Genomic DNA, 25,381 nt, shown 5'->3' with positions numbered 1-25,381 from the left:
TGGTTATTCAGATTTTTCTAAGCTGGTTTACTGGTGTAGGATCTATAAGATTTTCTGTAATTAATGAATTCTGCTCAATAACAGAAAATTGTGAGGGAGAATATTGAACCGTTAGTTTCTCAATTTAAAGGGTCAGCTCAGATCATTCAGATATTTTCAGTTTGAGTTGTTTTAAAATTCTATAATCGGCTAAAAAAGACTTTGCACATCTGACTAATTGTTAGAATCCATCATTCCCATCATGTTTTATCTTTTTTTACAAGCTCACAATACCACACTGAATTGTGTTAAAATTACATGTACTTTCCTATACTTACTATGCTTTCCGACAGCACAGGAATTACAACCAGTCATAACTAAACCTTATATTAAAAAAATCTTAACAAGGTCTTTGCTTAAGTAGATTTGAGTTATTCAGTGGGGAAACAAACCAGAAAGTCAAGGCAAACAATAAAGCTTTTGGGGAGGCCTAGTCAAAATCTTGATTTAAATTCAATAGAGATGTTGTGGCTCGACCTTGCTCCAAATCATGGCAAAAAATCCTATTATTTTTATGAAGTAATTGTTTTTTCACCTGGTACCAGATTCATTTGGGTTATTATTATAATAAAAACATCAATGACATATTTTAGATAGATATATTTGCTCTGCTCTCTAGTCCACTAGGTGGCGCTAAAGATACTTCTAAATTAGTCAGCGTCCAAATAAATGTAATCGAAGAAGAAGCTACTTCACATCCAGGAGGATTGGATTTATTTTCTCTTGTCATTGGTTTTGTTTTTTCTGTCTACAGAATGAACAAGTTGAGTAAACCCCAGGAGTTTGACTCGTATGAAATTGAGGAACCGAGCGACGAAGAGCGAGCTGAGAGCAGGTATGCTACACATTAGCTTTGAACCATTAGCATGAGGCTAGGAGCTAAAGGCTAGCTGGATGCTAACATGTAAACAAAATGCACGCGGTGGTTATTTATTGAAGCCTAGTCCTAACTGTCAGGGTTTTATGTTGAGAGCATGGATTTATTTCTGGCTATAAGCAGCAGAGTAAGGCAGCGCATGAAGGGTCTTCATTAAACACACTGACAGCTCATGTGATTTTAGTGTTTATGTCCAACACTAGTTGGAGGAAAAAGTCGTTTATTTTTGAATACTCGTATTGTCACCTTTGACCTTACTGCAATAAGGTTAAAGGTGACAAAGGTGTCACAAAAGTATCTCAACTTTTGCGATAGTATCTATGGATATGTCTATTCTACGTTCTATGGGACAGAAAGGAGGGACATAAGGCAACAATGTGTTTCACTTGGTTTCAGCTCGGAGGACGAGCTGGACGTGCTGCTGAACGGAACCCCGGAGCAGAAGAAGAAGCTGATACGGGAGTACCTGACTGGGGAGAGCGAGTCATCCAGTGAGGATGAGTTTGAAAAAGAGATGGAGGCTGAACTTAGCTCCACCATCCGGACCATGGAGGGAACCTGGGGACCAGCAGTTGGTAAGTTGGTTTACATCCCAACTGTCATTCTACAGGGTTTGCGTCTCAATGAATCGAAATGATTCACACTATTTAGAGTTTGTCTGTTTGGAAATTATTCTGTAGAGATTCAGAGGGTTGACTGTTAAAAGTAAATTGCAAAATAATAGCAAAGCGTATGAGAACAGATTTAGAGACATCTTAAATGCAAAATATATATGTGTCCAGTACAGTTTTGGCTTCATTACTGTTCTAATTGTGTTATTCCTTCAGCAAAGGGCCTTATAGTGAGTCTGAATGGTCTAGTTAATAATTAGATGATTATGAAGTTAGTTGATAATTGTTTCAGTAACTGATGAATCAGATTGTTTCAGCCCTAAATGGAACATTGTGAGTCTATTTTCAAATAAACTGACATAAATATTCTGTGACAGATCCAACAGGTGGAGGAAGTGCTGGAGCTTCCTGCGTTTCCAAACCTCAGATGTATGATAAGATATACTTTGATTCTGACTCAGAGGACGACGACACACCAGGTAAGAGATCAGTCTGCACGGTCCATCATGAAAAAGACCTTTTATTCTTTCTCTCTATGCCTAAATCAGCTCAGTTAGGATTACCATAACTGTCTCTGTTTACTAAATGCTAGAATTCTGAGAGATGCTTTTCTTCTAATTCAGAAGTTCACGTCCTCCTAGATGAGGATGTTGTGGCTTTATGAGTTTTGTGTTGTTTAATTCAGAATATTTAAGTTAAATGGGTAAATGACAAATGACAGAAAAGATTTTTCAAAAATGGCATCATTCCATTCATTCCTCCTGTGAGTTGTACAGCCAGAGTTTTTTGTTTTATTTCAAGAATATAGTCATAATATTAGCAGAGTAAAAACATAGTTTTACAAAAAAATAAAATAAAATAAACAAAAACTTAAAATTAGGAGAAGAAAGATATTTAAATGAGAAAAAAGCTTTGATAGATCAGGATGTGATGTGAGCAGCTCAGTCAGTGGTTCTTTCTTCAATTTATTTACATAGTTATTTCAAAGTTCTGCTGCTGATAACACTTGGGTGCTGACGTGTATTGAGTATTAAGTCAAATCTATACCAGAGTCAAATCAACTGACCTGCAGCAGGAAAACTCTCTATTTAATGTTAGAAAGTGTGGAGATAAAAACAGTCACCTGGTTTAAGAGGCCATGTTGAGTCTTGAACAGTGATCTGAATCTGTACTGTAGGCAGCTCCACAGACCGGCGGCGCAGGCAGCGGATTGTTCCCAGTAACGATGAGCTGCTGTACGACCCAGACGAGGACGACAGGGACCAGGCCTGGGTGGATGCAAGGAGGTACCAGCATGTCCTTTTTCCTGCTGTGAAAGTGCAGAACAGCAATGTTTTTCCTCTCAGTGTAAATCGGTGTTCTTTCATCCTGTGAAGGTATAACGGCAGAAAGCATCAGAGCACAGCATCCCGGTCCCAGGCTGGCCAGAACCATCGCCTCCCCAGCAGTGACGCCGTGTTGAACTGTCCTGCCTGCATGACCACGCTCTGCTTGGACTGTCAGAGGTCAGGAGGAACACAACCACCTCTGCATCCACACTGAGCATGTGCAATWCATATGTCAGGCTGTTGGGATCACAGAGACTTGGTCTTTAACATGTTGGTTGTAACCTCTTGGTAAACTTAGAGATTATAGCCAACATGCAACCTACAGTCATCTCCTTTGTTTTGTTTACATTCAAGATGATTTGATTGTTCCCTCAGCAGGACACAAAGTGGTCCACCAGCTCTGTGTGCTCAATCTCTTGTCCATCTCTGATACACCGAGCAACTGCAACCTAAGTATTTCTGTAGATGACATAAGTCAGTCTTATGATGGAAGTCTGAAGTGTAGAGTGTCAAGGAATGGTGAGATACTGTCCCCTGTGGTGCTCCTGTGTTACTGACCACCTGATTAAACAAACAGTCCTTCAGTCTCACAAACTGTGGTCTGTTTGTCAGGTAGTCATAGATCCAGGTGATTGTTGAAGCCTCCATCTGTGTCTTCTGGAGTTTCTCTCAGAGCAGATCAGGCTGAATTGTGTTAAATTCACTGGAGAAATCAAAGAACATGATCCTCACAGAGCTGCTTGCCTTGTCCAGATGACAGTGGGTTTGTTGAAGAAGATGTATGATGGCATCTGCAACTCCATCTCCACGGTGATAAGTAAACTGCAGGAAGTCCTGATGTGAGCTTGTCTACTTATTCGGATGGACTAACAGGAGACTCTCCACGACCTTCATGATGTGGGTTGTCATGGTAACTGGTCTATAGTTATTGATGACTGATGACTGAGTTGTCTTTGGTACCGGAACCAGACAGGATGTTTTCCACAACAACAGAACGTTCTAGTGGGTCAGTATATTGTTGAAGAGATGCTGCAGAATCCCACAGAGTTGCTCTGCAACTTCAGGACTCTGGGACTGACACCATCTGGACCTGCAGCCTTGTTCTGGTTCAGTCTCTCCAGCTGCCTCTTCACTTCTAGATCCAGAAAAATGGAAGCAGCAGCATCTACTGATATGGTTGAAGACAAACTTGTAGAAGCAGAAGAATCCATGGAAACTAGAACATCTGAGGTTTGGCAGGAAAGCTGTAGGTTAGAGGAAGGTAGGATGTGTGTTTGGCTGTGGACAGGAGAGGATGACGATGATGAGCTTGTTCCTGAACTGAACCTGTTCAGGAACAATCTTCCATCTAACTGATCCTACTTTTGTTTGAAGCCTATAATCTTCTTCATCCCTGACCACACATCTCTGATATTGTTCCTCTGCAGTTTATTCTCCTGCTTCTTCCTATTCTTCTCTTTTCTGTCTCCAATTTTGACTCTGAGCAGCTTCTGTATAATCCTCCTCAATAACTTAAAAGAGTGGCAAAAGCAAATGAGATGGATTAGCAGAGTGTAGAACAACTGCTGGTGTCATTCCACCATGAAATATTGTCTTTGCTGCCCAAAAGGTGAGCTGTTAGCATGTCTTTTAAGTCTTGAAACTGTCATAGAGATTCAGTCTTCAGTCAGAGGTATCTTGAGATTAGTTTCAAGACTGACTGCTACTGGAGATCCTTCCCATCCACAGCATCACTGTCCATGACGACAGTTTACTTGGATACTTGGATGATATGAGTTATGGCAACATTTAATTTCCCTTTAGTATAAATAAAGTATTTCTGAATTAAATTTTTAATTGAACGAAATTGTGAGCATGTTGAAAGGGCATGAATATTTTTACATAGTACTGTGTGTGTGTGTGTGTGTGTGTGTGTGTGTGTGTGTGTGTTTAAACTAGCTTCATCCAACAGGAAACCTTTCCATGGTTTCTAATGTGAATGTCCTGTTTCTCCTATAATTGTGGGCTAACAATCCAGTCCAGCCATATTGTAAAGTAGCTGTCATTTGTGACATCTCAAAGCAGTGTTTGATGAATTGGAAACCTTGTTGAATAAATACCGTTCTGTGTTTTGTCTTCACCAGGCATGAGAAGTACCGCACACAGTATCGAGCCATGTTTGTGATGAACTGCACAGTGAAGACAGATGAGGTGCTGCGCTACAAAACGCAGCAGGAGAAAAAGTCCAGGAAGAGGAGGAGAGGCCAGACCGCAGAGGCTGCCAGCCCGAGGCCGGCAGGCATGGACTCTGATGAGATCTACCACCCTGTGAAATGTTCCGAGTGCTCCACAGAGGTGGCTGTGTTTGACAAAGACGAGGTCTACCATTTCTTTAACATACTGGCCAGTCACTGCTGAGGTGGTCTGAACAAGTTCAAATCCTGAATTTCTTTTTTATCTGTTTTTGTTTGTCTGTGGAACCTCATCCAACAGAAACTGTTTTTACCTGTTTTGACTAAAAKGATTGTTCTGTCATAAATAGCTGGATTTCCTTTCAACTTTTAGTAAATCCATTTTCCTGCATTAGCATCAGTTTTCATAGAGGTTCACCTCAGCCTGTTGTCAGAGAGCCTTGCACAGCCTAATGAACTACTACACATCCTAGTCCACTTCTGGAGCAAGAATGATTTTTTTCTTTTGCTTGGGAATGTGTTTTAGGTTTATGCTCTGAGGTCATATTGTTAAATTCACATAATTCTGTGTTTTCAGCAACTTTTTAAACAGCTAAAAGAGTTTTAAACAGTTATAATTTTAATATCTGCTTCTTTTTTTAACATCTATCTGATGTACAGTCCTAAAAGCGTTAAGATGTTTTTATGGATTACTTTTCTATGGTGAAATGTTTATGGTCACGGGTCAGTAGAATACAAAAGACAGAGACTTGATGTTGAGAAGTAATCCTGTTATTCATCAGCTGGATTCATATTCCTCAGGAAAAAAAATGAGACATGAGTTTTGCGGGATGGACTTTAATGCTGGGCATAGGCAGGATGGGAAATACCCAGCACATTTGCTGTGCTGGGTATAGGCCACATAGGTGGTCCCATACAGCTACAGCTGCTACAACAACAAAAAAAAAAAACAAGTAATTAACGGCAGCATTGCTCAGCTCTGATTGGTACCCTTTATTATGCTCTATATTGAAAAAACATGTTAAACAAATCTGAAAATATAATCAAAAACCCCACCCCCTGTTTTTCATTCTCCTGGACCTTAAATCAATGTCAATCAAATGCAGTAAAACAAAAAATTAAGCCTACCTTCTCACCAGAACACAGAATAATTATTTTAAAATAACGAATATCTTTTTTTCTCATCAGTCCCATGATTTTTTCACAATTTTTATTTTCCTGTTGCCATTTTGAGGTAGTTGAGAACAGTTAGAGTATTATGTTATGAGCTTTCTCTGTAGTTCTGCTGCTGGAGGACAAACTGACCACTTTTCCTAACTGCTAGAGTTAAATATTCTACTCTAGCTTGTATTCTTTGCTGTTATTCCAGTTAACTTTAATGTTTTCCCTTAGTTTTGGTCTCTTCATAAAAAACACATCTGGCCTAGGGTTATTCTAATAAGTATTAGTATCATAATTATCATTAGCATACTAGTAATATAATACTAGTACTATTACTAGTACTAGTGTTATTCGCGAATCCTGAACCATATTCATGTACATGTCCTGAATTACGTCAGATTCGCTCAATAGAAAACTGAGCTGTGATTGGTTGAAAATAAACACCATACGAAATACAGGAAGCCATTCTGTAAAACGCCGGAAGACGAACCAGAGAACAGGCAGGCTTGGCTTGGTGAAAGCTAAATTGAAGTATTCTGAAATTGGACTATGGCGCTTGGAGACTGTTGGAAGCAGCTGTCCTGGTTTTATTACCAGTACCTGCTAGTGACAGCGCTGTACATGCTGGAGCCCTGGGAGAGGACCGTGTTCAGTATCCTTTTCCGTGTCACAATGATTCAAACTTGCTGCTGGTGGCTGGCTAGCAGAAGCTAATCTTAGCGTTAGGCTAAGTGATAATTTGACACAACTTGAGCTAAATTGTCTTTGAGGTTCACGTCAAGTCAGTAATAAATTTAAACTACTCGAGTTTATGATTAATAGGATTTTCTTCTATGTACTTGAGCAGGAAGGTACGTTTATTTTTCCTATTGCTTTCACCTCTTATCCGAAAGAATACTAAACACTTTTTCCAGCCCATGCTCTGTCCTGAGAATCATGTATATGGACCAAAGTAAGGAAGTTCTCTGAACACAGAGCTTGTTTATAGTTGAAACTGATGGAAACTCTTCCTGTTACGTGACGAACGTAGTTTTTCATTAACCTGGCCCGTTTAAATAAAAACGAGAGAAGAGGGTTTCGGGTTTAACCGATGGATCTGTCATTGCGTCACTGCTTCGTTTTGACGAGACATGACTAATTAATTAAAGCGTTTGTGGTTATTCTTGACCCCAATCTGACTAATCCAGTTTCAGAAACATAAGCTTAAGATTGTGTTGAAAAACAGGTGACTTTAGGATTATTAAAATTATTACTGCACTGAAGTCAGCTTGATTGGGTACGTCATTAAATATGATTAGAGATCCTACAAGGAATCTGTATCTTATTGTTCTCCAAAGACCTGACAGCACCCAAAGCTTGTCACTCTGACATAAACCTTCTGGTGCATTTTTAGTTAAAATATGTTTATTTCAGTGAAGTTACTCTAGATACAGAAATGTTACTCAGGGAAGAGTATTGTTACTTTACAATAAGATTGCTCAGTTAAAAGAATACCTTTTAATTGAGCAATCAGTGTAGTAAAATTACTCTTAAAAGTATTTTTTTTTTTTACAAAAAGATACACAATTATTGCAATTTAGTAAAAAATTGGCATATATTAGTCTGGTGTTCAATCTAAAAGTCAGTATTCTCCACAAATGTCACAATTTAAAAGTAAACAACCTTGGCAACTAAGATCAAGAAACTAGAGTTTCTTGAACTTAAACATTTCTTGAGGGTTTTATTTTTATTTATTTATTTATTTGGCTGAGTTTGAAACCTTTACTTAATTCATAAAAAACTGTACTTTGAATTACTCAAAATTAACTGGGTTTTAATCGAATACCATATTTACAAAACCAGCAACGGTTTAATTCCAAAGACTACTAAATTACTGAATACATAGACAAATGAACTCAACAACAAACATATTTCTGGTACTCTTTTAAGTTTGTTCCTCAGGTTCTTCAACCTTCAGACTGGTGCACAGTGTTATTCTGTCCTTTAATCTTTCCAGCTCTGATCATTCTTTGAACTTCAGAAATGTGGACTATGGACACTGACATTAGTGTGGAGGACGTCTGTGCTGCTGCTACATGTTTAGCATTGAGAAGCTATTTCAGGCTTGAATAGCTTCACTGATAGGCTAACACCTTCAACACAACTTAAACACACTAGTCTTCTCCAGCGTTGCGTCAGATCGGTTTTTGAAGCAGAAATGAACCAGTAGATCAAAACAAGCTGCTTCATCATCACCTCTACTGTTTGCAGATGTCTCTGCGTGTCAGATTTATAGGTGTTCCAGAAACACACAAATATGGAGATTCCAACTCTGGTATGCTTGAAAAGAAAGAGAAAGTTTTTGATCTTCTTCTTCCTCTGACAYAGTGTAGATGCCATGCATTAACCTTTAACCCTCACCTTAATTTTTGTCTCTACAAGGAATCTCTATGCAGTGTAATTGTTATTTTATGCGATGCTGCTAATAACTTTGTAATCCCTCGCAGCAGAAAGAGTCTTTTCCCACTAGGAAGTTCTTCCTTAATCTCTGCTTGTCAGACTCCCTGCTGATCTCCGTGGCTGCCATGGCCATCTACACTGGCTACGTCTTTATGCCGCAGCACATCATGGCCATCCTCCACTACTTTGAGGTAGTCCAGTGAGCCGTCTCCTCTGGTGTTCCACTAGTCTAGCCCGTCGTCCATCTGCCTACCACATCCTCCAACAACCCTCCGTTTTTCTGTGCTTGGATGCACGTCCCTGTTTGAAGTCGGACTGTCACAGAACTTCTCTCCTCATGGAATCCAGATCAAAAGTAGAAGCTGGACTTGCTGTGCTGGAGGCCATGTAAGACTACAGCCAGCCGCGGTGAGAGCGGACATTGTAAGCAGTGTTTTACTTGGAGAAGTGCTTAGTTTCAGCTGTTTCACTTTGACTCAAGTGCACTTTACTGTTGGAGTGATGTGTAGTTTGTTGGACTGTGCTTTGTTTTTGCTATCCTCTTGTTGAATATCTCCTGTAGCTGTTTGACTGGCTGAGCAGGATGAGATCTTTAGATCTGCTTTCCATTTCCTGTGACGAAGCTCAGCATTCCTCCAAACTGATCTGGACAATTAAACCATATGCAGCATACAGGGAGAGCCTGTTAGCTCTGTTACAGCTAGTTAACAGCAAGCAGTTTTTTTACTATTAAACATGCTGTAGTTCTCTTTATGGCACACTATCCTTCATATAGATTTTTATTTTTAATCTTATGACTTTTCTTTCAGACTCATCATGTTTAGTTATATTTTATCTTTAGATCTGGATGTTTTTTTTAATTTTTAAATTTAAATTTTTTTTGGAACTCTGAATTGATTGTTGCCATACTCTGCATCCCAAAATTATAGTTCACTTATTGAGTATTAAGAAACAATCTGCAAAAATTTAACATTTTTCTCTCCATCATGACTTTTCTGATTCTTAACTTCAAATCTATAAACATACAAATATCTGTAAAATGAATTCCATTAACCACTACTTTGAGGAATTCTAGCTCTAGAGTGAAGCTCTTCATAGATGAGTTATAAACTGTGAAAAGCTGACAAATTCCTTTACAGGTGGTAGATATAGGAAATGTGTTGCAATGAAATGATTGTGAAGAACAAAAACATCTCTTTGAACTTCCTGTAACTCAAGATATGCTTTTTAATAATACTTTCTATTTATATTTGACATGTAAAATAATGTTAACCCTCCTGTGGTCCATTGAACCCCTCAAGCTTTTGACCCTATACGCAGTCCGGTGGGTCACACTGACCCTGTTTGTGCTTCCCCGTTGTCTGTCATGGCAAGACCACAGGAGGGTTAATCAATTCAAGGTTTAGGTTGTTTTTCAGTTTTCCTTTATTGTTCATTCCAGAGATTTAATTGTGGTTTTTGTATTTGTTTAATCTCTGAAATGCTCTAACCAAACCTCAGGCATCATTATGAGCAGCAGTTACCTCCATCCCCGTTTTAATTGTTCTGTTTGCTGGTGTCAGATGGTGTTTTTCTGGTTAAATTGCAAAATTGGACCAGAATTTGTTTTCTGAGAGCCAAAGTTTGTGAGAATTTGGGGTCTATTCTCAGTCCAGTGCAGCTCCTTATATGTGATCTCAGTGGACCATAACAATCTGTTCCTCCAGCACTGGATCAACACATCAGGAAGGATTTATTGGACTGTCGAAAGGAAGACTCAGTGGGAAAGAAAATCAGTCAAAATAAGGCCTAATCTAATTAAGTCTAAGCTAATTTGTCCTTATAACAAAATGTCAGATATCCTTTCTATATTTTGGTTGCATTTATTAGCAACATAAACTCCCACTGCCACAGCTAACACTTTCTCCTGCTAAAATATGTACTTATCTTGAATGTATATATTCTTGTATACATCTTTGTAAAGTTTTGTAGTCAGATAATTTGACTTAAGGAGATGTTTTGTTGAAGTCATTGTAATACCATTCTATATATCTGAAATGATTAAAGTTATACTTGTTTTACCTACTTTTGGTTTTCATCATGTTTAAAGTTTAGTATTGTAAGATGACCTTTGGTAAAATCTGAAACATGTATTTGTTGTCTATTGATTGAAAATATAAAACATTTTCTTGCATTTTTAGACAATGGAAGAAAAATGATTTTAGTTCAGTCATGAATGACACACAGACCATATAAATAAGGTGGTGAGCTAGTTCAGAAAAACTATAAAGTAGACAAAATGAATGGTGGTGATGAATCACACATACAATAATAGAGGGAATTTTTCCTCATGTAGCATATTCAGTATGCTACATGCATGCTCAGTATGAACTATTGCTCCAAAGCAGGGGTGTCAAACTCCAGTCCTCGAGGGCCGGTGTCCTGCAACTTTTAGAAGTGCCTCTGCTGCACCMCACCTGAATAGAATAATTAAGTCATTAGCAAGGCTCTGGAGAACTGAGGAGGTAATTAAGCCATTTGATTCAGGTGTTTTGTACCTGTGGCACATCTAAAAACTGCAGGACAGCGGCCCTTCAGGACTGGAGTTTGACACCCCTGCTCCAAAGTCACAATGCAAACAATTATCTGCTGTCATCACATCAGTGTTTTCCTAAGAAAACATTTTAAGCTAATTTGAGTAATGAACTGAACAACTGGAATGGATTGAAATGAGTTTTTTTTTTAAGTGCCTTGAGATTACATTTTGTCATCTCAGTTTTAGAGCAACACTAAGGAAAACAGTTGTAAAGTTCTATAATAAACTGAATTGAATAAAATTGCTGGTTAGCTTGCAATTGTACAAAATACAACTATGGGGTAAAAAAAACCTGCAGATACTGTTTATCAGATGTTGCTGTTTAGCATAAACTTTAGATTTGAGACTTGTGTTTGGTTAACAAAGTATACATTACTGTCAGTCACAGTCCTTCAGAATCAAATATTTCAGTGGAATTACATAGAAAATGAATGTGGGTCATGACCCACTTATGGAAGCTTGGGTTTGTCATTTGAAATGTAAATGTAATCAAATGTATTACAGGAGGTAAGATTTAAGTTGCATGATGTCAATAACCCATTTCTTGAGAAATACGTGGAATAGTGAAACAATACAAACGTTGTGTCAAAAACATATAGTAAGAAAACGACCTCACCCAGTCATGTTTGACCCACGTGTGCATTTAGGGTTAGAAAGTGCTGAATGAAATACATTCCACACTTTTTGCATCTGTGAAACCTCATCACTTTCCGTCCGCTTCACAMCTATCTTCTACTCTGTGTTGCTCTTAAAACGACAAAATCACTGCACATTTTTGGTAAAGTTTGGGGCTGCAAGAAAAAAAAATATTACAAAGTTTAAATACCTTTGCAAACAACTAAATTTACTCCGTGACTTTGCGCAGCAATCGGCGTTTCTTACGGTCTCTGCTAGCCATATAAAAAGAAAGGAATCGACACGCAACTTCTATTGAGCTAGTTCTGTTTTGAGCTGACTGATTATTTATTTCAGAGTGCTGTTAGAAGTTAATTATGCCCATGTCTAATGCTAATGCCCATAATTTCCTACGCCTGCTATATTATTCAGCTGTAACAACAGTTAGTTTCTCTGCGCGTGGCGAAGATCAAGTCCACYGCCAACAGGAGGAACTGTGCTCGTGAAGTCGCGAGGGCTACATGTTCCCCACGTTGTTCTCAATGGCGCCGAGAACGCCCAGTGCGCGAGCACGTCGAAAACAGCTCGTCTTGTCTTAACAGTAGAACATATGTTCAGCTCCACTGCTGACGAGGAGAACCCACAACCTCTGAAATGCTGCGCGTCTGGCTTTACATTAAAGGCTCCCGAGTCCCGATTACTTTACCCAAAATATAATTTTAATAAGAAATGTGACGTCACATGTTGTCATTAAAGCCAGTGAATCCCCTCTCCTGCCTCCGTTCCTCAACTCCCGTTCAACTCACAGCAAACATCACATTCAGCACGTCCCACACCGCTCTCACATTCAGCACACACGTTCTCTGTGAAGCAGCGAGAACAACAGCGGAACATGTGGAACCTGCTTTTCAAAATAAAGCTCTAGTATCACTGTTGAGATATGTTGGTTTAGTTTCATGATGAATACCAGGGCCGTGCAGAGACCACTAAAAACAAAAAGCAACAAAAAACAAATTATTTTAGTATATGTTATTATGTGTCAGAAGAGGGCTTAGAAAATAATAATACCAAAAAATAAAAAATTGACCAAAAGGGCACTTGGGGGCAATGAACAAAAGGGGCAGGTGCTCAAGCGCCTCCACCCCCCCCTCTGCACATGCCTGATGAATACTGTAGTTGTCATATAATAAAAACATCTCAAACACTGATACAAACAGTAGGATTGGCGGGTAAATGTGTGAAAAGTGAAATGTGCTCTTCCTTCACTGTTGGCTCATCTGCAGAACAGGACGAGTCCAAACAGTGGAAAGGATCATCAGGACTGAGCTTTCCTCAGGATTTCTACAGATCTAAGGTCAAGAAAAGGGCAACCAACATCTCTGCAGACCCCACACATCCTGGACATGAACTGTTTAGACCTCAGAGCGCTGTTAGCAAAAAGCATCCAGCCAGGGGTGAAAGTAGTTTTAAATTCTTGGTGGTACTATGACAAAAAAAATTAATAAATAAAAAAATATATATACATACGTACGTACGTGTGTGCGTGCGTGCGTGCGTGCGTGCGTGCGTGCGTGCGTGCGTGCATGCATGCATGCATGCATGCATGCATGCATGTATGTATGTATGTATGTATGTATGTATGTATGTATGTACGTACGTTTGCAGGCTTGGGTAGCTCTTGAACTGCTACAAAATAAAGCTGTATTTCCTTCAAAATAAAGCTACAAAATAAAGCTGTATTTCCTTCAGCCCACTGGCTGCAATGTTGACACCATGAGATTCCATAAGATCTAAATTCTGAACTACCGGCATGGAGTGCATCCCAGTTTTCCACATCTGGCATATAACCATTCATTTTAGCTTTTAAACTGGTTCTATTGATCCTGTGTCCAGACAGAGAGACAATCAGTAGCCCAACATCATGACCTGTTTGTTCTGAAGATCCTGCAGCTTCCACTTCTCTTCCTAACATGGCGCCTCCTCACCCTGAMTCTCATACTRATAGGAGGAACCACAGAGCTCTGTTAGGTTAAAGCTCGTCTTCTGAAGTTGGGATATTTTTCCTCCAACAGGTTCCAGAGGAATCACCTCAAACCAGATGTTGGACTGGATTTTATTTCACTGTCATTTGTGAATGTTAGAGCCTCATTTTCAACAGTGGAGCTATAAAGGTTGAAAAAGGTTATCATTTTGGAGAAAGTCTCATCAACATCAATATTTCCACTAAATAAGAGTAAAAAAAATTGTTTGATAGAGGAAAAGCTTCTCAGGCTCTGAGCCCAACAGCACCAAACTATTTTTTTTTATTATTAGACAATTAATTTAATTTCATATAATTATCGCGGTAGAAGCCATTTGTTTGTTAAATACTTAATGAAACATATTTACCGTGTTTGATGTTTGTTGTGAATGACGTATAGTCACAAAGAACGAGGTAATTAGTCCAAGTTTATTGTTTATTGAACGTTCAGAAACTACAGCGGCTGTGATGCGCCAAGATAAAGGTAAACAAAGGTAAAAACCTGAACAGGTGATCAACTCTAAACCACTCGCACCTTTTTACTCTCCGTCTCTCTCTGTCATTTAAGCACATCCGTTGCCATGGCAACTGCTGGCTCCTGGAGCCGAGCACTGATTACATTAAAAACATAACATTCAGTCCGTTTGCAGGCTTGATATTTATTTTTGCGATTATTAATAAGCGCTCCCTGAACACAGCACACAACTAAATTGATTAGTTAATTTTAAACTCCTGCTCTGCTCGTTATTTTGGTAATGGAACTGAAACCACAGAATTGCGCAACACCTTGTTGAAACAATCAGTGAGATTATTATTGTTGTTGGGTCATTAATTTGAACACGTTTTATTGATTTTTTTGTTGTTCTTAAATAACGTTACAAACGTTTTAACCCAGTCAGAGGACGTGCTGGTCTCAGAGTCCTGGCGGCGTTCAGTTTGTCACCTAATGCCGAGATCGACTCAAAACCTTCCGCGATCGATGTATTATTGGACCGGTGCTCTAGCAAAGCACGAACAGTTCAGAAACAATATGAAATGGGGAAAAAAGTTATTTATTAACTGATTAAGTAGTGTTTTAGATTGTTCTTGAAAAAACAATCAGTCACGGCTAATTAGTGGGTGAACTCACGGCTGCACAGTGAACCCATTGATTCTTTACAGCAGACAGCAGCTCCCCTCTCTTGCAGGTACTGCGTACCCCCACTAAATCTTTAAAGGGTATGCAGTCCCCTGCCGTACCCCCTTACCTTCACCCCTGCATCCAGCAGAGAGAAAGCTTCTTCCACCATGATGTTGATTCCTTGTAAATATGCACTAATTCAACCTTGTCTCCCTCTTTTTGTGAAAACACTGTATATAGGAAGAAACAAAATATAGATTTTTTTAGTTAGCCTTTTTTATACATTCATATTTTGAAATGTTTACAGTGAGGGGCTAACAGCTAACATCATTTAGACCTAAGAGCCCTGCCTCTTCTATCTTCATCTACTTGTTGCAAAAGCTGGATTCTGAAAATTGCTGAACTATTTCTTTCTTTCATTTTTTTAACTAAATTTTTCCACTGATTTAAGAGAAGAATGGGAAAACTATACATCCATATGCCCATCTTTGGATTTATTTATTTTATTTTTTTAGCATTTTTAGTTGCTTATCTGCTGTTGGAATGTAATTACTCTACCGTGAAACAAACAAATTAATATTTTGATGCTATTCCATTGTTTTTTGTATATTGCATACACTCATGCATGGAAGAGTGTATGGTAGGAGAGGTGTGTGATGTCATTTTGAGATTTAAAGTTGACATTTTATTTTGTAGTGCTACCGGAAGCAGTATGCAGGCAAAGTGGCTGCCTCTGCATTTTCAGTGTTTATAACGTCCCTGTGGTCTCAGGAGCTGTGAAACGTTTTCTGACAGCAGATCAACAGGAACATCTGTGCTTCCACTCGGTCTCAGCTGAGTCTCTGACCGCTGTCCACACACGCAACTTTTCTTTCTCTGTTTGTAAAATTTAGCGGAACTTTTTAAACACTCTACCTCAGTTCAAGTCCGCCCGTCAAAATGCCCTTTATTGAGAACGTGTCGTACACGGACTTGGAGCGGCTGGCTCTGGAACGGCTCATTCCGGCTCTCCTGTCCCACGGCTTCTGCTACGTGGACGGTCTCCTCGGGGATCTGGCCGGAAGCGCCGTGTTGGACCAGGTGGTGGAGATGCACCGCTCCGGACAGCTCCAGGACGGCCGGCTGGCCGGCTCTATCCCGGGCGTCAGCCGCAAGAGCATCCGCGGGGATCAGATCGCCTGGGTGAGCGGCGCGGAGCGCGGCTGCGAGGCGATCAGCTTCCTGCTCAATCTGATTGATCGGCTCATCTCCGTGTGCGCCAGCCGCCTGGGAGACAAGGAAATCCGGGAAAGGTCTAAGGTAAGGACGCCCTTCATTAGAAACTTTAAAAAACGCTGACAGAAGCTTTGTTCAGCTACATTGTGTTGGCCACACTGGAGAACAGTTTGTCCCATCAGTGCTTTAACGTTTTAGAAAACAAAGGCAATCAGACTTAGATTTTAGAACCTCTGTGTTTCTACTTTTCTACTTGCTTCGCTTCTCAAACCTACTTCTTTATTTTATACTTGCCCTAAATTAGAGATGCAGCCTCCTGAGAACATCTATGCTTTCTATAGATGTTCATTACTTTTTTTCTATTTTTCTGCTTGATACAACATTTGTATATACATTACATGCAAAATACTCGCAGGATAACCTACAGCTAAACAATAAATACATTTTATGCAATGTCCTATAAATGATAGGATACAGATTAATTTTAATCTGCATCCTGCATCCTTTGTTCTACAAAGAAATTGTGACTAGGATTTTTGTCCCAGAGACGAACAGATAGTGTTGAAGTGTGAGTCTGACTCTGTGTTGGACTGATGGTCACCAGCCTGGACCACCAGCTGGAGGACTGAAGTTTGAGATRAGAAGTAACATTTATCCCCCCCTGTTGGAACGCTTCTGTCACTGTTGCTTATCTACAAAATGTGCAAACAGGATCAGGAATGAGCAAAARCTTTACAAACCACAGAAACCGGAGCCTTTTTGCATGTATGGTCTGCGAGGCATTGCTGGGGTCCTTCTGCAGACAGTTGTGTCGAAGCAGAAACCAAACGTCCACCAGCTGGTCAGAGCTGACCTCCTGTCAACAAGCTTCCTGAGACAGACAAATCCTGGAATGGTCGGGTACGAAATGAACAGAACCTGTAAGGTGCAAGGTGGCAGAAGAAGCAGCACCTGCCCATAGTCAACAGTTTGGATGGAGAAAAAGGACAAAGTGCCAAAAAAGGCTGATAATAAAAGAGAGAAACCCAGTGAAAAAGCTACAGTAAACATCTTTAGTTTTAACTTCATTGTGTTACTGTTTGTTTGTTTGTTTGTTGTCTTAGCAGAGCTGCAGCATCTACAGCAGCAGCTCCACATTTCTCTTAGGCTGCCCCCTTTTGGCGACAGCCATTCATTACATACACATGCAGACTTCAACACACACTTCAGACCTCATTAGTTCTGACTTGTTCAGAATACAGGGAAGCTTTCTGTCAGAAAAACGATGCATTAAATGAGCAGAGATGTTCAAACCTCTGGTTACAATCCTGCAGTGGATTTTAGGGCCATCAGATATCCGTCTGTAGTCATCACTGTCTGCGCCCTGTGGATGGTAGACTGAGAATGTTGCTGAGGTCCGATACGGCCATTATGATGATCAATGATCACTAGTTTGTTTGGAAAACTCTCCTGAGCCAGAGTTTAGATAAAACACAATAAAACACCAACTCCCACTGGTGAGACTCACGGCTTCATCTCTCCCTCGATCTCCCACTCATTCAGATTTTCACTGCCTCACTTCTTCTCAGAACCAATTCAGGCTTGCTCACTCACACAGATTTACAGTAAACTAAACACACACACACACACACACACACACACACACACACACACACACACACACACACACACACACACACACACACACACACATTCCCAGCATGCCTGCCCATCTCCAGCTCCAGCAGTCTACAGTAAGGCCTTATCAGACATCTGTTTGGATCAGGTGGAACGTTGGGAGGGGGTGTTAAGGGAAACAAGTCTACACACACACACACACCCATACACTCACACACATAGTACCTCTAGGTGGAAAAAAAAAAAACTTTGAAAAGATGATCAACATTTCCTTGGAAAACCATAAGCCCCTCCAACTTAAACAGCATATTTCTCACCTGTTTGATGTAAATTTGTCATTTTAATATGATAAATGATTTTAGCTTTATTTGGTGGAACAGAGCTAAACTCAGTAGAATTCAGACAGCTTTGTTTTTAGAATGTCAGCTATCAGGGCCGGCCCAAGCCGTTTTGGGGCCCTAGGCAGATTTTCACTGGGGAGCCCCATACACAATGAAAACATGTGAACTTCAGATTCTTTATCATTCCTAAGCTACTCCCTAGTCTCACAGATTTGTTTTGGTTGCATTTACCCAGAATGCACTAGGCTAGACTCCACTTCCTGCTTTTGGAACAGTTTCTGGTCTGCCTGGTTGACCAGAGACTCTGGTTCTCTTCAGCTGAAGTGAACTTTTGGTCTGCATTTCCAGAGAACTGCTCAGAAACACATTTTATTTAAAATATTTTGGTATGATGTAAATTAATTACGTCATACCAGTGATGTAATTAATTTGATTTTAACCTTACAAGAGAAGAATAGATTTGGATTTTGAAATGCAGAGTAGTATTTTAGTGTGTCAGTCATATTATTTAAATTATTTGAAAGCAAATTTAGATAAACACTAAATTTAACAGTAAACAAGTTTGATGCCTCATATTTCCCCAGCAGTGACAGCAGCCAATAGCAGGAAGAAATCAACTCTAACAATGTGTAGCAACTCAAAAAATAACACAGTTTTTTCCATGTGTAAATTGTAGTTTGTTTTATTCAATGTTATTTAAAATATGTATTTGTTATTATGCTAGCTAGGTGCTCTTGGGGAGAATCTAGCTCCCACACCACCCCCAGGTGGTGTAAAGGCCCTAAGCAGCCGCTTAACTCACATATGCCTTGGGCCGCCTCTGTCCAGGAGCAAAACGTGAACTTTTCAAACAGAATGCTTTGGAATGAGCGGCTCTTTTATTTGTTCTTCACAAACTGAAGCAGTAGCAGTAGTTTCACATAAAGGTCACGGCCCAGTGAGAGTCTGTTTGTTGAGGTGTTGGAGATTGGCACAGAAGCAGTGGAAAGATGTGGGCAGCTGTGCAGACGGCCTGCAGCTCCACGCGCCTCACGTAGCTCTGTCATTAAACCATCAACAGGCTGGACATCAGCCAAACTGCTGCTCAGAGCTCCACCACCCAACCACCACCCAGGGCTTTCTTTGTAAATAAGATAAGATAACGTTTAAACTTGGAGGCGTTTGATTTTGAATCTCTTTCTTCAGCTGGGCTCCACTTCCCCTCCTGTGTGTTTCTACATTTTTTTCACTTCACTTGTGTGGCAATGATGATAAAAATGCTAGTGAGTAAACAAGCTTGCGTGATCTTCCAGCTTCCGCTTGGCGCAGCCAGACCAGGGTGCCAGATCAGTTCACCAGCTCTTTATCAGTGCTGGGGGTTTGTTGTCATCAGCAGACGAGAGGAGCTGACGTCAAGACAAACACTACATTTTAGTGTTTCACACTAAACCTCCACAGTAAAGAAGTCACTGCAATGACTGCAATGTGTGCAGCAGTGATTTTCCAGAGAACTGCTCAGAAACAATTTTTACTAACTATTCTATTTAAAGTTGAATGCATGAAAATTCTGCAGGGCAGTAGTTTAGTTGGCCTGTTGGATAGACTGTCTTCACTGGGTTTATATTTTAATGGTGGAGATAGCAAGGCAGAGAAAGAAGCAAAGACAGGAAAGACATAGAAAAAAGTAGGTTAATTGTAATCTGTATCATAATCTTAATGTCCTGCAATTGAATCATTTAGAAGTTTCAACATGTCTTTCTCCACTGAGGTTCACACCAGCCCTGTTTCGTCGTCTTTAGTCTAACTCTGGTCTGTTTGTGTACAAAGTCTGGTTTATTTCTGGAAGTGTGAATTGTAATCAAACTCTGATGCAGACCAAAAGTTCACTTCAGTTGCTGTTCAACCAAGCAAACCAGAGACAGCTCCAAAAGCAGGAAGTGGAATCTAGCCCAGTGCATTCTGGGTAAATACAACCAAAACAAATCTGAGTCTAGGGCTAGCCGGAGAAATGGCTGTTTTGTTTTTTTTTAGTTTTTTTTTAGCACAAACAAAAGAGAAATGCTACAACCGCTAAAATCTAATGCTACTACGTTTTTGTTAACATTTTGTAAAGAAGGAAATTGGAAGCTTCTGTCTTCTACAGATGTTTTGTGACACTTCCTTCAGTGGTTCTTGGTGCAGCGCCACCACAGGCGAGGAGGCAAACAAGTTTTTCAAACTGCAGCAGCTAAAAATGGAAGAAATGTTAAAATTTTGATCTTCAGTCAAACAGAGTCTACCAGACTATTGGGTGTGAAAACACCCCACGTCTGCTTGAACAGCAAAAATCCTGGCAGGACACAAAGTCCAGGCAGGCTGGGAGTGAATATTGTTCCATCTTTCATGTTTCTGCTGCCTGTTACTAAACCCAACATGTCCACATCTTGAAGCTGAGAGGCACAAGCACCTYTACCCTGAAACTCACTAGTGAAATAGTGAAACAACCTCCAACTGGTTGTTTTGGTTGTTTCACTGCTTTCAATACATCCACCTATTTGGTGGATCACAAATAACTGAATCAGCTATTTGTGGCATTGACTTTGTTTTTATTTTCTGTGGTAGGAAGTCCACAGTTTGTATTGACCTTTACAGTCTCATATTTGATAATCATATCCTGGTCTTAGCCAAGTAAACACTTCCTGCTCAGGTGTAAAGGTCACAGCCAATCAGAACGGGCGTGCAGGGTAAACAAAGCTCCTTATCCTCTCTTAAACAAGATTTAACATGTAGAAAACCAATATTTACAGCTTTGTTCCAACCAGAAGTTCTTATCAGGTTGATATAAAATTGTTGGCCTGTTGTAGCGAAGTGAGAGACGTCTCACTGCTAACGATGCAACATGCTTCTGCTCATTCTCACTCAAATGCCAGATGTAGAGCGAGTATCACAGCTCTGAGGTGATTGATTTAGAATGGGATCTTTGAGGAAGATTAATGCGTACGTGACCTGGGATTGAATATTGCCCCAGGATATGAGCTGAAGTTAACCCTCACATGCCCACGCTTTAATAGCTATCTTCAACACAGCTTATATTTACAGTGTAAAGTCTAACCCGCTTTCCCTTACCCCAAAATATCTCCCATTGACTCCTGAAGTTCAGCCCTGTGTGGATTTGTTTTTCTTAAGGACTCGTGGTCCAAACTAGGCCAGTCCTACGTAACAGCACAGCTAAAAACGCCCACACACAGACCCACGTGTGGAAAGATGAGTAGGCATGTGCACTATTTGTGTACGTGCTGCTGAGGGTGTAGGCACACAACTTCATGACACACCCCTGATGTGCACCAGAATATTAGCAAATAGCTCTGCAGGCAGGCGGCTGTGCAGGAAGCTTCTGCTGCTGCTGATATTCATCAGCTTCTGAGTTGGTGCTGATGGTGTGAAGTTCTCACTCTTCCTCACTATTTCCACCGATATTTTTTTCGATGGAGACATTTAACACTTTTTGCTATCAACTTTGATGATGTATTCTCTTGGATAACTCGTAATGTCTTCCACCGGTCCGATGCTTCCTACTTATGTGAATCTGTTTGTCTTTAGGCCATGGTGGCATGCTACCCAGGAAATGGGACAGGCTACGTGAAGCATGTGGACAACCCAAACCGTGATGGACGCCGTCTTACCTGCATCTACTACTTGAACAAGAACTGGAACCCAAAGGTGCTGCAAGCTCTACTGTCTACTGTTTATGGCCATGATGGCTTGAATACAGCATAATGATGGTGAAATGAAAACATCAAATTTTAAATTGTTGAGCCAATTTAAAATCGGAATGACACCGCCCTTCAGTGACTGTTGTTTAATATTTCGACGTGTTTGTGCTGACAGGAGCATGGTGGTGTCCTCAGGATCTTTCCAGAAGGAAAATCATACGTTGCTGACATCAAGCCGCTTTTTGACAGACTCCTCATCTTCTGGTCTGACCGCAGGAACCCACACGAGGTGCAACCCTCCTATTCCACCAGGTAAACCTCAGGAAAAAGCGTGAAGGTTGGACATAGCAACAAATTATTTATTTAAAAAAAATGTACATCTTGAATAGATGGGATCCACTAACACCTGAGACTGTCTCTAAAATGCATTTAACTACCTATTCCAATAGTTCAAACACTAAATACACACAGTGGAAAGCATCTTGGCAAATACACAAAGGCTAACATACATGCTTATCTCCGATCTTACATGTCAGCAGAAAATGAATGGTGTACCTGGACTGTCAGCTTTGCAAATGCCAGGAAATAATGTTTCAAGTAGCATTGCATTATGTACAATAAAAAAATCTGAGAAATTGAGCCACAAACAGGCAGGGCTCCACTGAACCATTCTTGCAGATTTTATATTTGTAATTTGTGAAAAAGATGCTGAACTCAGTGTTGCATTGGTTTCAGGTATGCCATCACAGTTTGGTACTTTGACTCTGAGGAGCGAGCCCAGGCTAAGAAGCGCTTCAGAGATCTAACAGGTAACAACTCTTTACCTCTAATGCTCTTTGTAAAGTTAGTACCAAAAATTATAGTTTTATCTTCAAACATTCACCTGGTTCAGCTCCTATTCTGCTTATTCTGTTCTTGACCTTAAAGCTTTTCTTTTCGTTTCAGCTTCCACAGAGCAGCAGGGCAGCAGCTCTAGTTGATGGTGAGGAAACACTGCCACCTGGTGTTTGGAGAGAACATCACACTTTCACTGAGACCCAGCTTTTCAAACGGCTGAATCAACATAGTGGAGGATAAATAGGAAGATGAATTGTAGGAAGCACGGATGGGTCTTGTGGTCTCCAATTCTCCGAAATACGAATTTCCGATGCTGCTCTGACCGTGTCAAGGCTGAGACAGAGCTGGCAGGACTGCATCTGATTAACCAGAGGAGCTGTTCTGGACTTCTTCCGTTGTTTTTAAATGTTTGTGTAAGGTTCTGCCAACTCCTGCTGAGTACCCAGCTGAGACTCCAGCCTTGATGTCACAGCTTCTGACAGAAAGAGAAGAGTTGGCAGAAAAGCCTGACAAGTTTACATGGACGTGAAAACGGCGAGCCTATGAGACAAATGTTGTTTTTCTGAAGAAGGTGGCACAACATGTATGATGCAGGTTTACAAACTGGGAGGAAAAGACATTATGTAATGTCTGAGTATAAACGAACCAATGAAAGCTGAATTTAGGAAAGTCTTATTAAAGCATATGTTGCGTCATACCTGACACTTCACTCAAATTTGAACTTTTTTGTGAATTTTGTTTTTAAGAAATGTTACAGATTTCCCCACAACATAAATGGCTTACAGAGGCAAAGTTAAACAAGAAAACCAGTTAAGCAGAGATTGAATTATATCGTATATAATGTAGACTTTTTGTAATGCAGGAAAGAAAAACACACATTTGTTTACAGACCATTATGAATTTAAGATTCATGTACAGATCAATTAAACACAATTGATCTGCTGCTTTGTTTGCACTTAACGTAGACATTTTGGGAAGGTCACAGAAAGAAATGGCTTACAGAAATTTCCAAAATTACAAATACATACTTATAATTCATTACAAGAGCACAATCTTGAAATGCAAAAATAAATGTCCTTGATTTCTGGACTGTTTTTCATCTCCATTGAGCTCCAGTCCCAGTTTAATGAGATAAGGTAATCCTACAACTACTATCAATTTTATTTACTAGGATTTAACTTGAAGTCTGAGATTCCAACAGTAGGAATGTCGCTCTAAAAGGTTCTGCTTTGGGAGACGGGGGCCTACTGTTAAAAAAAAACACCAGATGTGATAATGAAACAAGGTAACAAAACTTTCTTCAGCGCCTCAGAATAGCAACCTACTGGCCATGGATTTAGTCAACAGCTGCTCCGTCACACTGCGGATGGAGCAGCTCCAATTTCTGGAAATGTGGCTCTTTTTTTTGGATGATAATCCAGGTACACACCAGGATACCCAGTTATAGTTTCATGCATTGCCTGCTTGTCCATGGCCTTAGATAAATGAATCCAGACACAAAAGAATCGCAAACATTTCCTAAAATAATCTAATCTGTTACTGTACAAAAAAAAAAGTTTCTGGTCTTTAATTCAAACTAGATAGAGTTCATTGTCTTTGTATCAGAACATTCATTTTAGATTGGGGTATTGCAGTTATTATTTTATTTAAAAAGCATTAAACATGTAAAGGTGTCTTTCTTTAAAATAATAATAAAAAACACTCCCCTAGGTGAGCGGCTCCTGTTGTGTGTCCACCAGGGGGAACTCTAATGAYTCTCCTGAAGCTCTGACAGAATCTGTGTGAAGCTGCAGTGGAGGAGAGGAAGGAAGAAAGGAAGAAAACTTCGTCCTCCATCAAATTGCTCATGTTATCAAGTCCTAGTCTGAACGTATAATGAAGTTCAAGCATTCTTATATTAATATGGGTTTATGCTTTGACTCCGTGATGCTGAAACATAAAATTTGTCTTCATTTTGAGCTTTCTAGAAGAAACCAAAATCAAAAGTAATATTCAGAACTGTTCATGGTTCCATCCACCTCTTTATCTATCAGAAGAAAAGTAATCCCAGAGTGACCCCAGATCCATGATATTAACCTTTTCTCTTTTTTGAACCAGTAATTTCCCTGAAACAAACTTTCTTCTCCAGAAAATTTCTTCTTCTGCAAGAGGTCATAAAGGTATCCATTTCAAATGTTTTGTGAAAAAGACACTTCTTTTAAATGTGTATTTTAAAATGTTTAATAACAATATTTTTGGTGTTTTTGGAGAAACATTTACATATTGTTATATTTTCCAAACTGAGAGAATATTAAATCTTAGTTTAGAATTTAATTAACATAAAAGTGAACATTGACAATGAAGAAAGTCGTTTTATTGGCTGTTGTTACACTATTTAGCCTCTGGATGTCACTGTATCTCCACTTTTATGCAGTCTCCATCAGCTCTGACATTATATGTTAGTTATTTTCAAGAACTTGAGCATTACAAACTGAATTGGAGAAAATATGTTTCATATGTAAAACATACAACAAAAGCTTGAAATGCAAATGTTTTAAAATTCTAACCACCTTTTAAATTGACTTAAACATAAGCTGACGATTAATTATTCAGAACTGTACAAACTAAATACAAAAGCAAAAACACAAACTAAAACTCTGAAGTTAAATTTTAGACAAAAATCTGTTGGTTACATTTATGTAATCTTATGCTGCCACTCAAAATTACAAATGTGTTATTACTGAAACTGAGGATCAATATCCCAC

General features: G+C 39.7%; 3 protein-coding genes across 3 annotated transcripts; all 3 read left to right on the top strand.

Annotated features, from left to right (window-relative positions):
* Nucleotides 1-697: 697 nt before the first annotated feature.
* eapp (e2f-associated phosphoprotein) lies at nucleotides 698-5,779 on the top strand. Its single transcript, XM_008398672.2, has 6 exons — nucleotides 698-874; nucleotides 1,313-1,491; nucleotides 1,905-2,006; nucleotides 2,705-2,813; nucleotides 2,904-3,032; nucleotides 4,979-5,779. Exons 1-6 carry the CDS (start codon nucleotides 795-797, stop codon nucleotides 5,250-5,252), a joined length of 873 nt encoding a protein of 290 aa, XP_008396894.1. The 5' UTR covers nucleotides 698-794; the 3' UTR covers nucleotides 5,253-5,779.
* Nucleotides 5,780-6,075: 296 nt separating this feature from the next.
* Nucleotides 6,076-10,690, top strand: sptssa (serine palmitoyltransferase, small subunit A). Its single transcript, XM_008398671.2, has 2 exons — nucleotides 6,076-6,839; nucleotides 8,726-10,690. The coding sequence occupies exons 1-2, from the start codon at nucleotides 6,737-6,739 to the stop codon at nucleotides 8,827-8,829; spliced, it is 207 nt and encodes a 68-aa protein (XP_008396893.1). The 5' UTR covers nucleotides 6,076-6,736; the 3' UTR covers nucleotides 8,830-10,690.
* Nucleotides 10,691-15,690: 5,000 nt separating this feature from the next.
* egln3 (egl-9 family hypoxia-inducible factor 3) lies at nucleotides 15,691-24,346 on the top strand. The gene is made up of 5 exons (XM_008398669.2): nucleotides 15,691-16,255; nucleotides 21,688-21,807; nucleotides 21,976-22,112; nucleotides 22,536-22,609; nucleotides 22,746-24,346. Exons 1-5 carry the CDS (start codon nucleotides 15,896-15,898, stop codon nucleotides 22,778-22,780), a joined length of 726 nt encoding a protein of 241 aa, XP_008396891.1. The 5' UTR covers nucleotides 15,691-15,895; the 3' UTR covers nucleotides 22,781-24,346.
* The last annotated feature ends 1,035 nt before the right edge of the window (nucleotides 24,347-25,381 follow it).

The sequence above is a fragment of the Poecilia reticulata genome, linkage group LG22, assembly GCF_000633615.1.
Source record: "Poecilia reticulata strain Guanapo linkage group LG22, Guppy_female_1.0+MT, whole genome shotgun sequence".
Classification (NCBI taxonomy): Eukaryota; Metazoa; Chordata; class Actinopteri; order Cyprinodontiformes; family Poeciliidae; genus Poecilia; species Poecilia reticulata.
The sequence above is the reverse complement of the archived record's forward strand: the minus strand, read 5'-3'. Positions and strand labels throughout refer to the sequence as shown.

Excerpts from the sequence above, each read along its gene's own strand:
- eapp (XM_008398672.2), top strand. The coding sequence starts at position 795 with ATGAACAAGTTGAGTAAACCCCAGGAGTTTGACTCGTATGAAATTGAG. Across the intron at positions 2,007-2,704 it reads AGAGGACGACGACACACCAG|GCAGCTCCACAGACCGGCGG; the intron begins GTAAGAGATCAG and ends TCTGTACTGTAG. Across the intron at positions 3,033-4,978 it reads CTCTGCTTGGACTGTCAGAG|GCATGAGAAGTACCGCACAC; the intron begins GTCAGGAGGAAC and ends TGTCTTCACCAG.
- egln3 (XM_008398669.2), top strand. The coding sequence starts at position 15,896 with ATGCCCTTTATTGAGAACGTGTCGTACACGGACTTGGAGCGGCTGGCT. Across the intron at positions 21,808-21,975 it reads ACAAGAACTGGAACCCAAAG|GAGCATGGTGGTGTCCTCAG; the intron begins GTGCTGCAAGCT and ends TTGTGCTGACAG. Across the intron at positions 22,610-22,745 it reads GCGCTTCAGAGATCTAACAG|CTTCCACAGAGCAGCAGGGC; the intron begins GTAACAACTCTT and ends TTTTCGTTTCAG.
- sptssa (XM_008398671.2), top strand. The coding sequence starts at position 6,737 with ATGGCGCTTGGAGACTGTTGGAAGCAGCTGTCCTGGTTTTATTACCAG. Across the intron at positions 6,840-8,725 it reads CTGGGAGAGGACCGTGTTCA|ACTCCCTGCTGATCTCCGTG; the intron begins GTATCCTTTTCC and ends TCTGCTTGTCAG.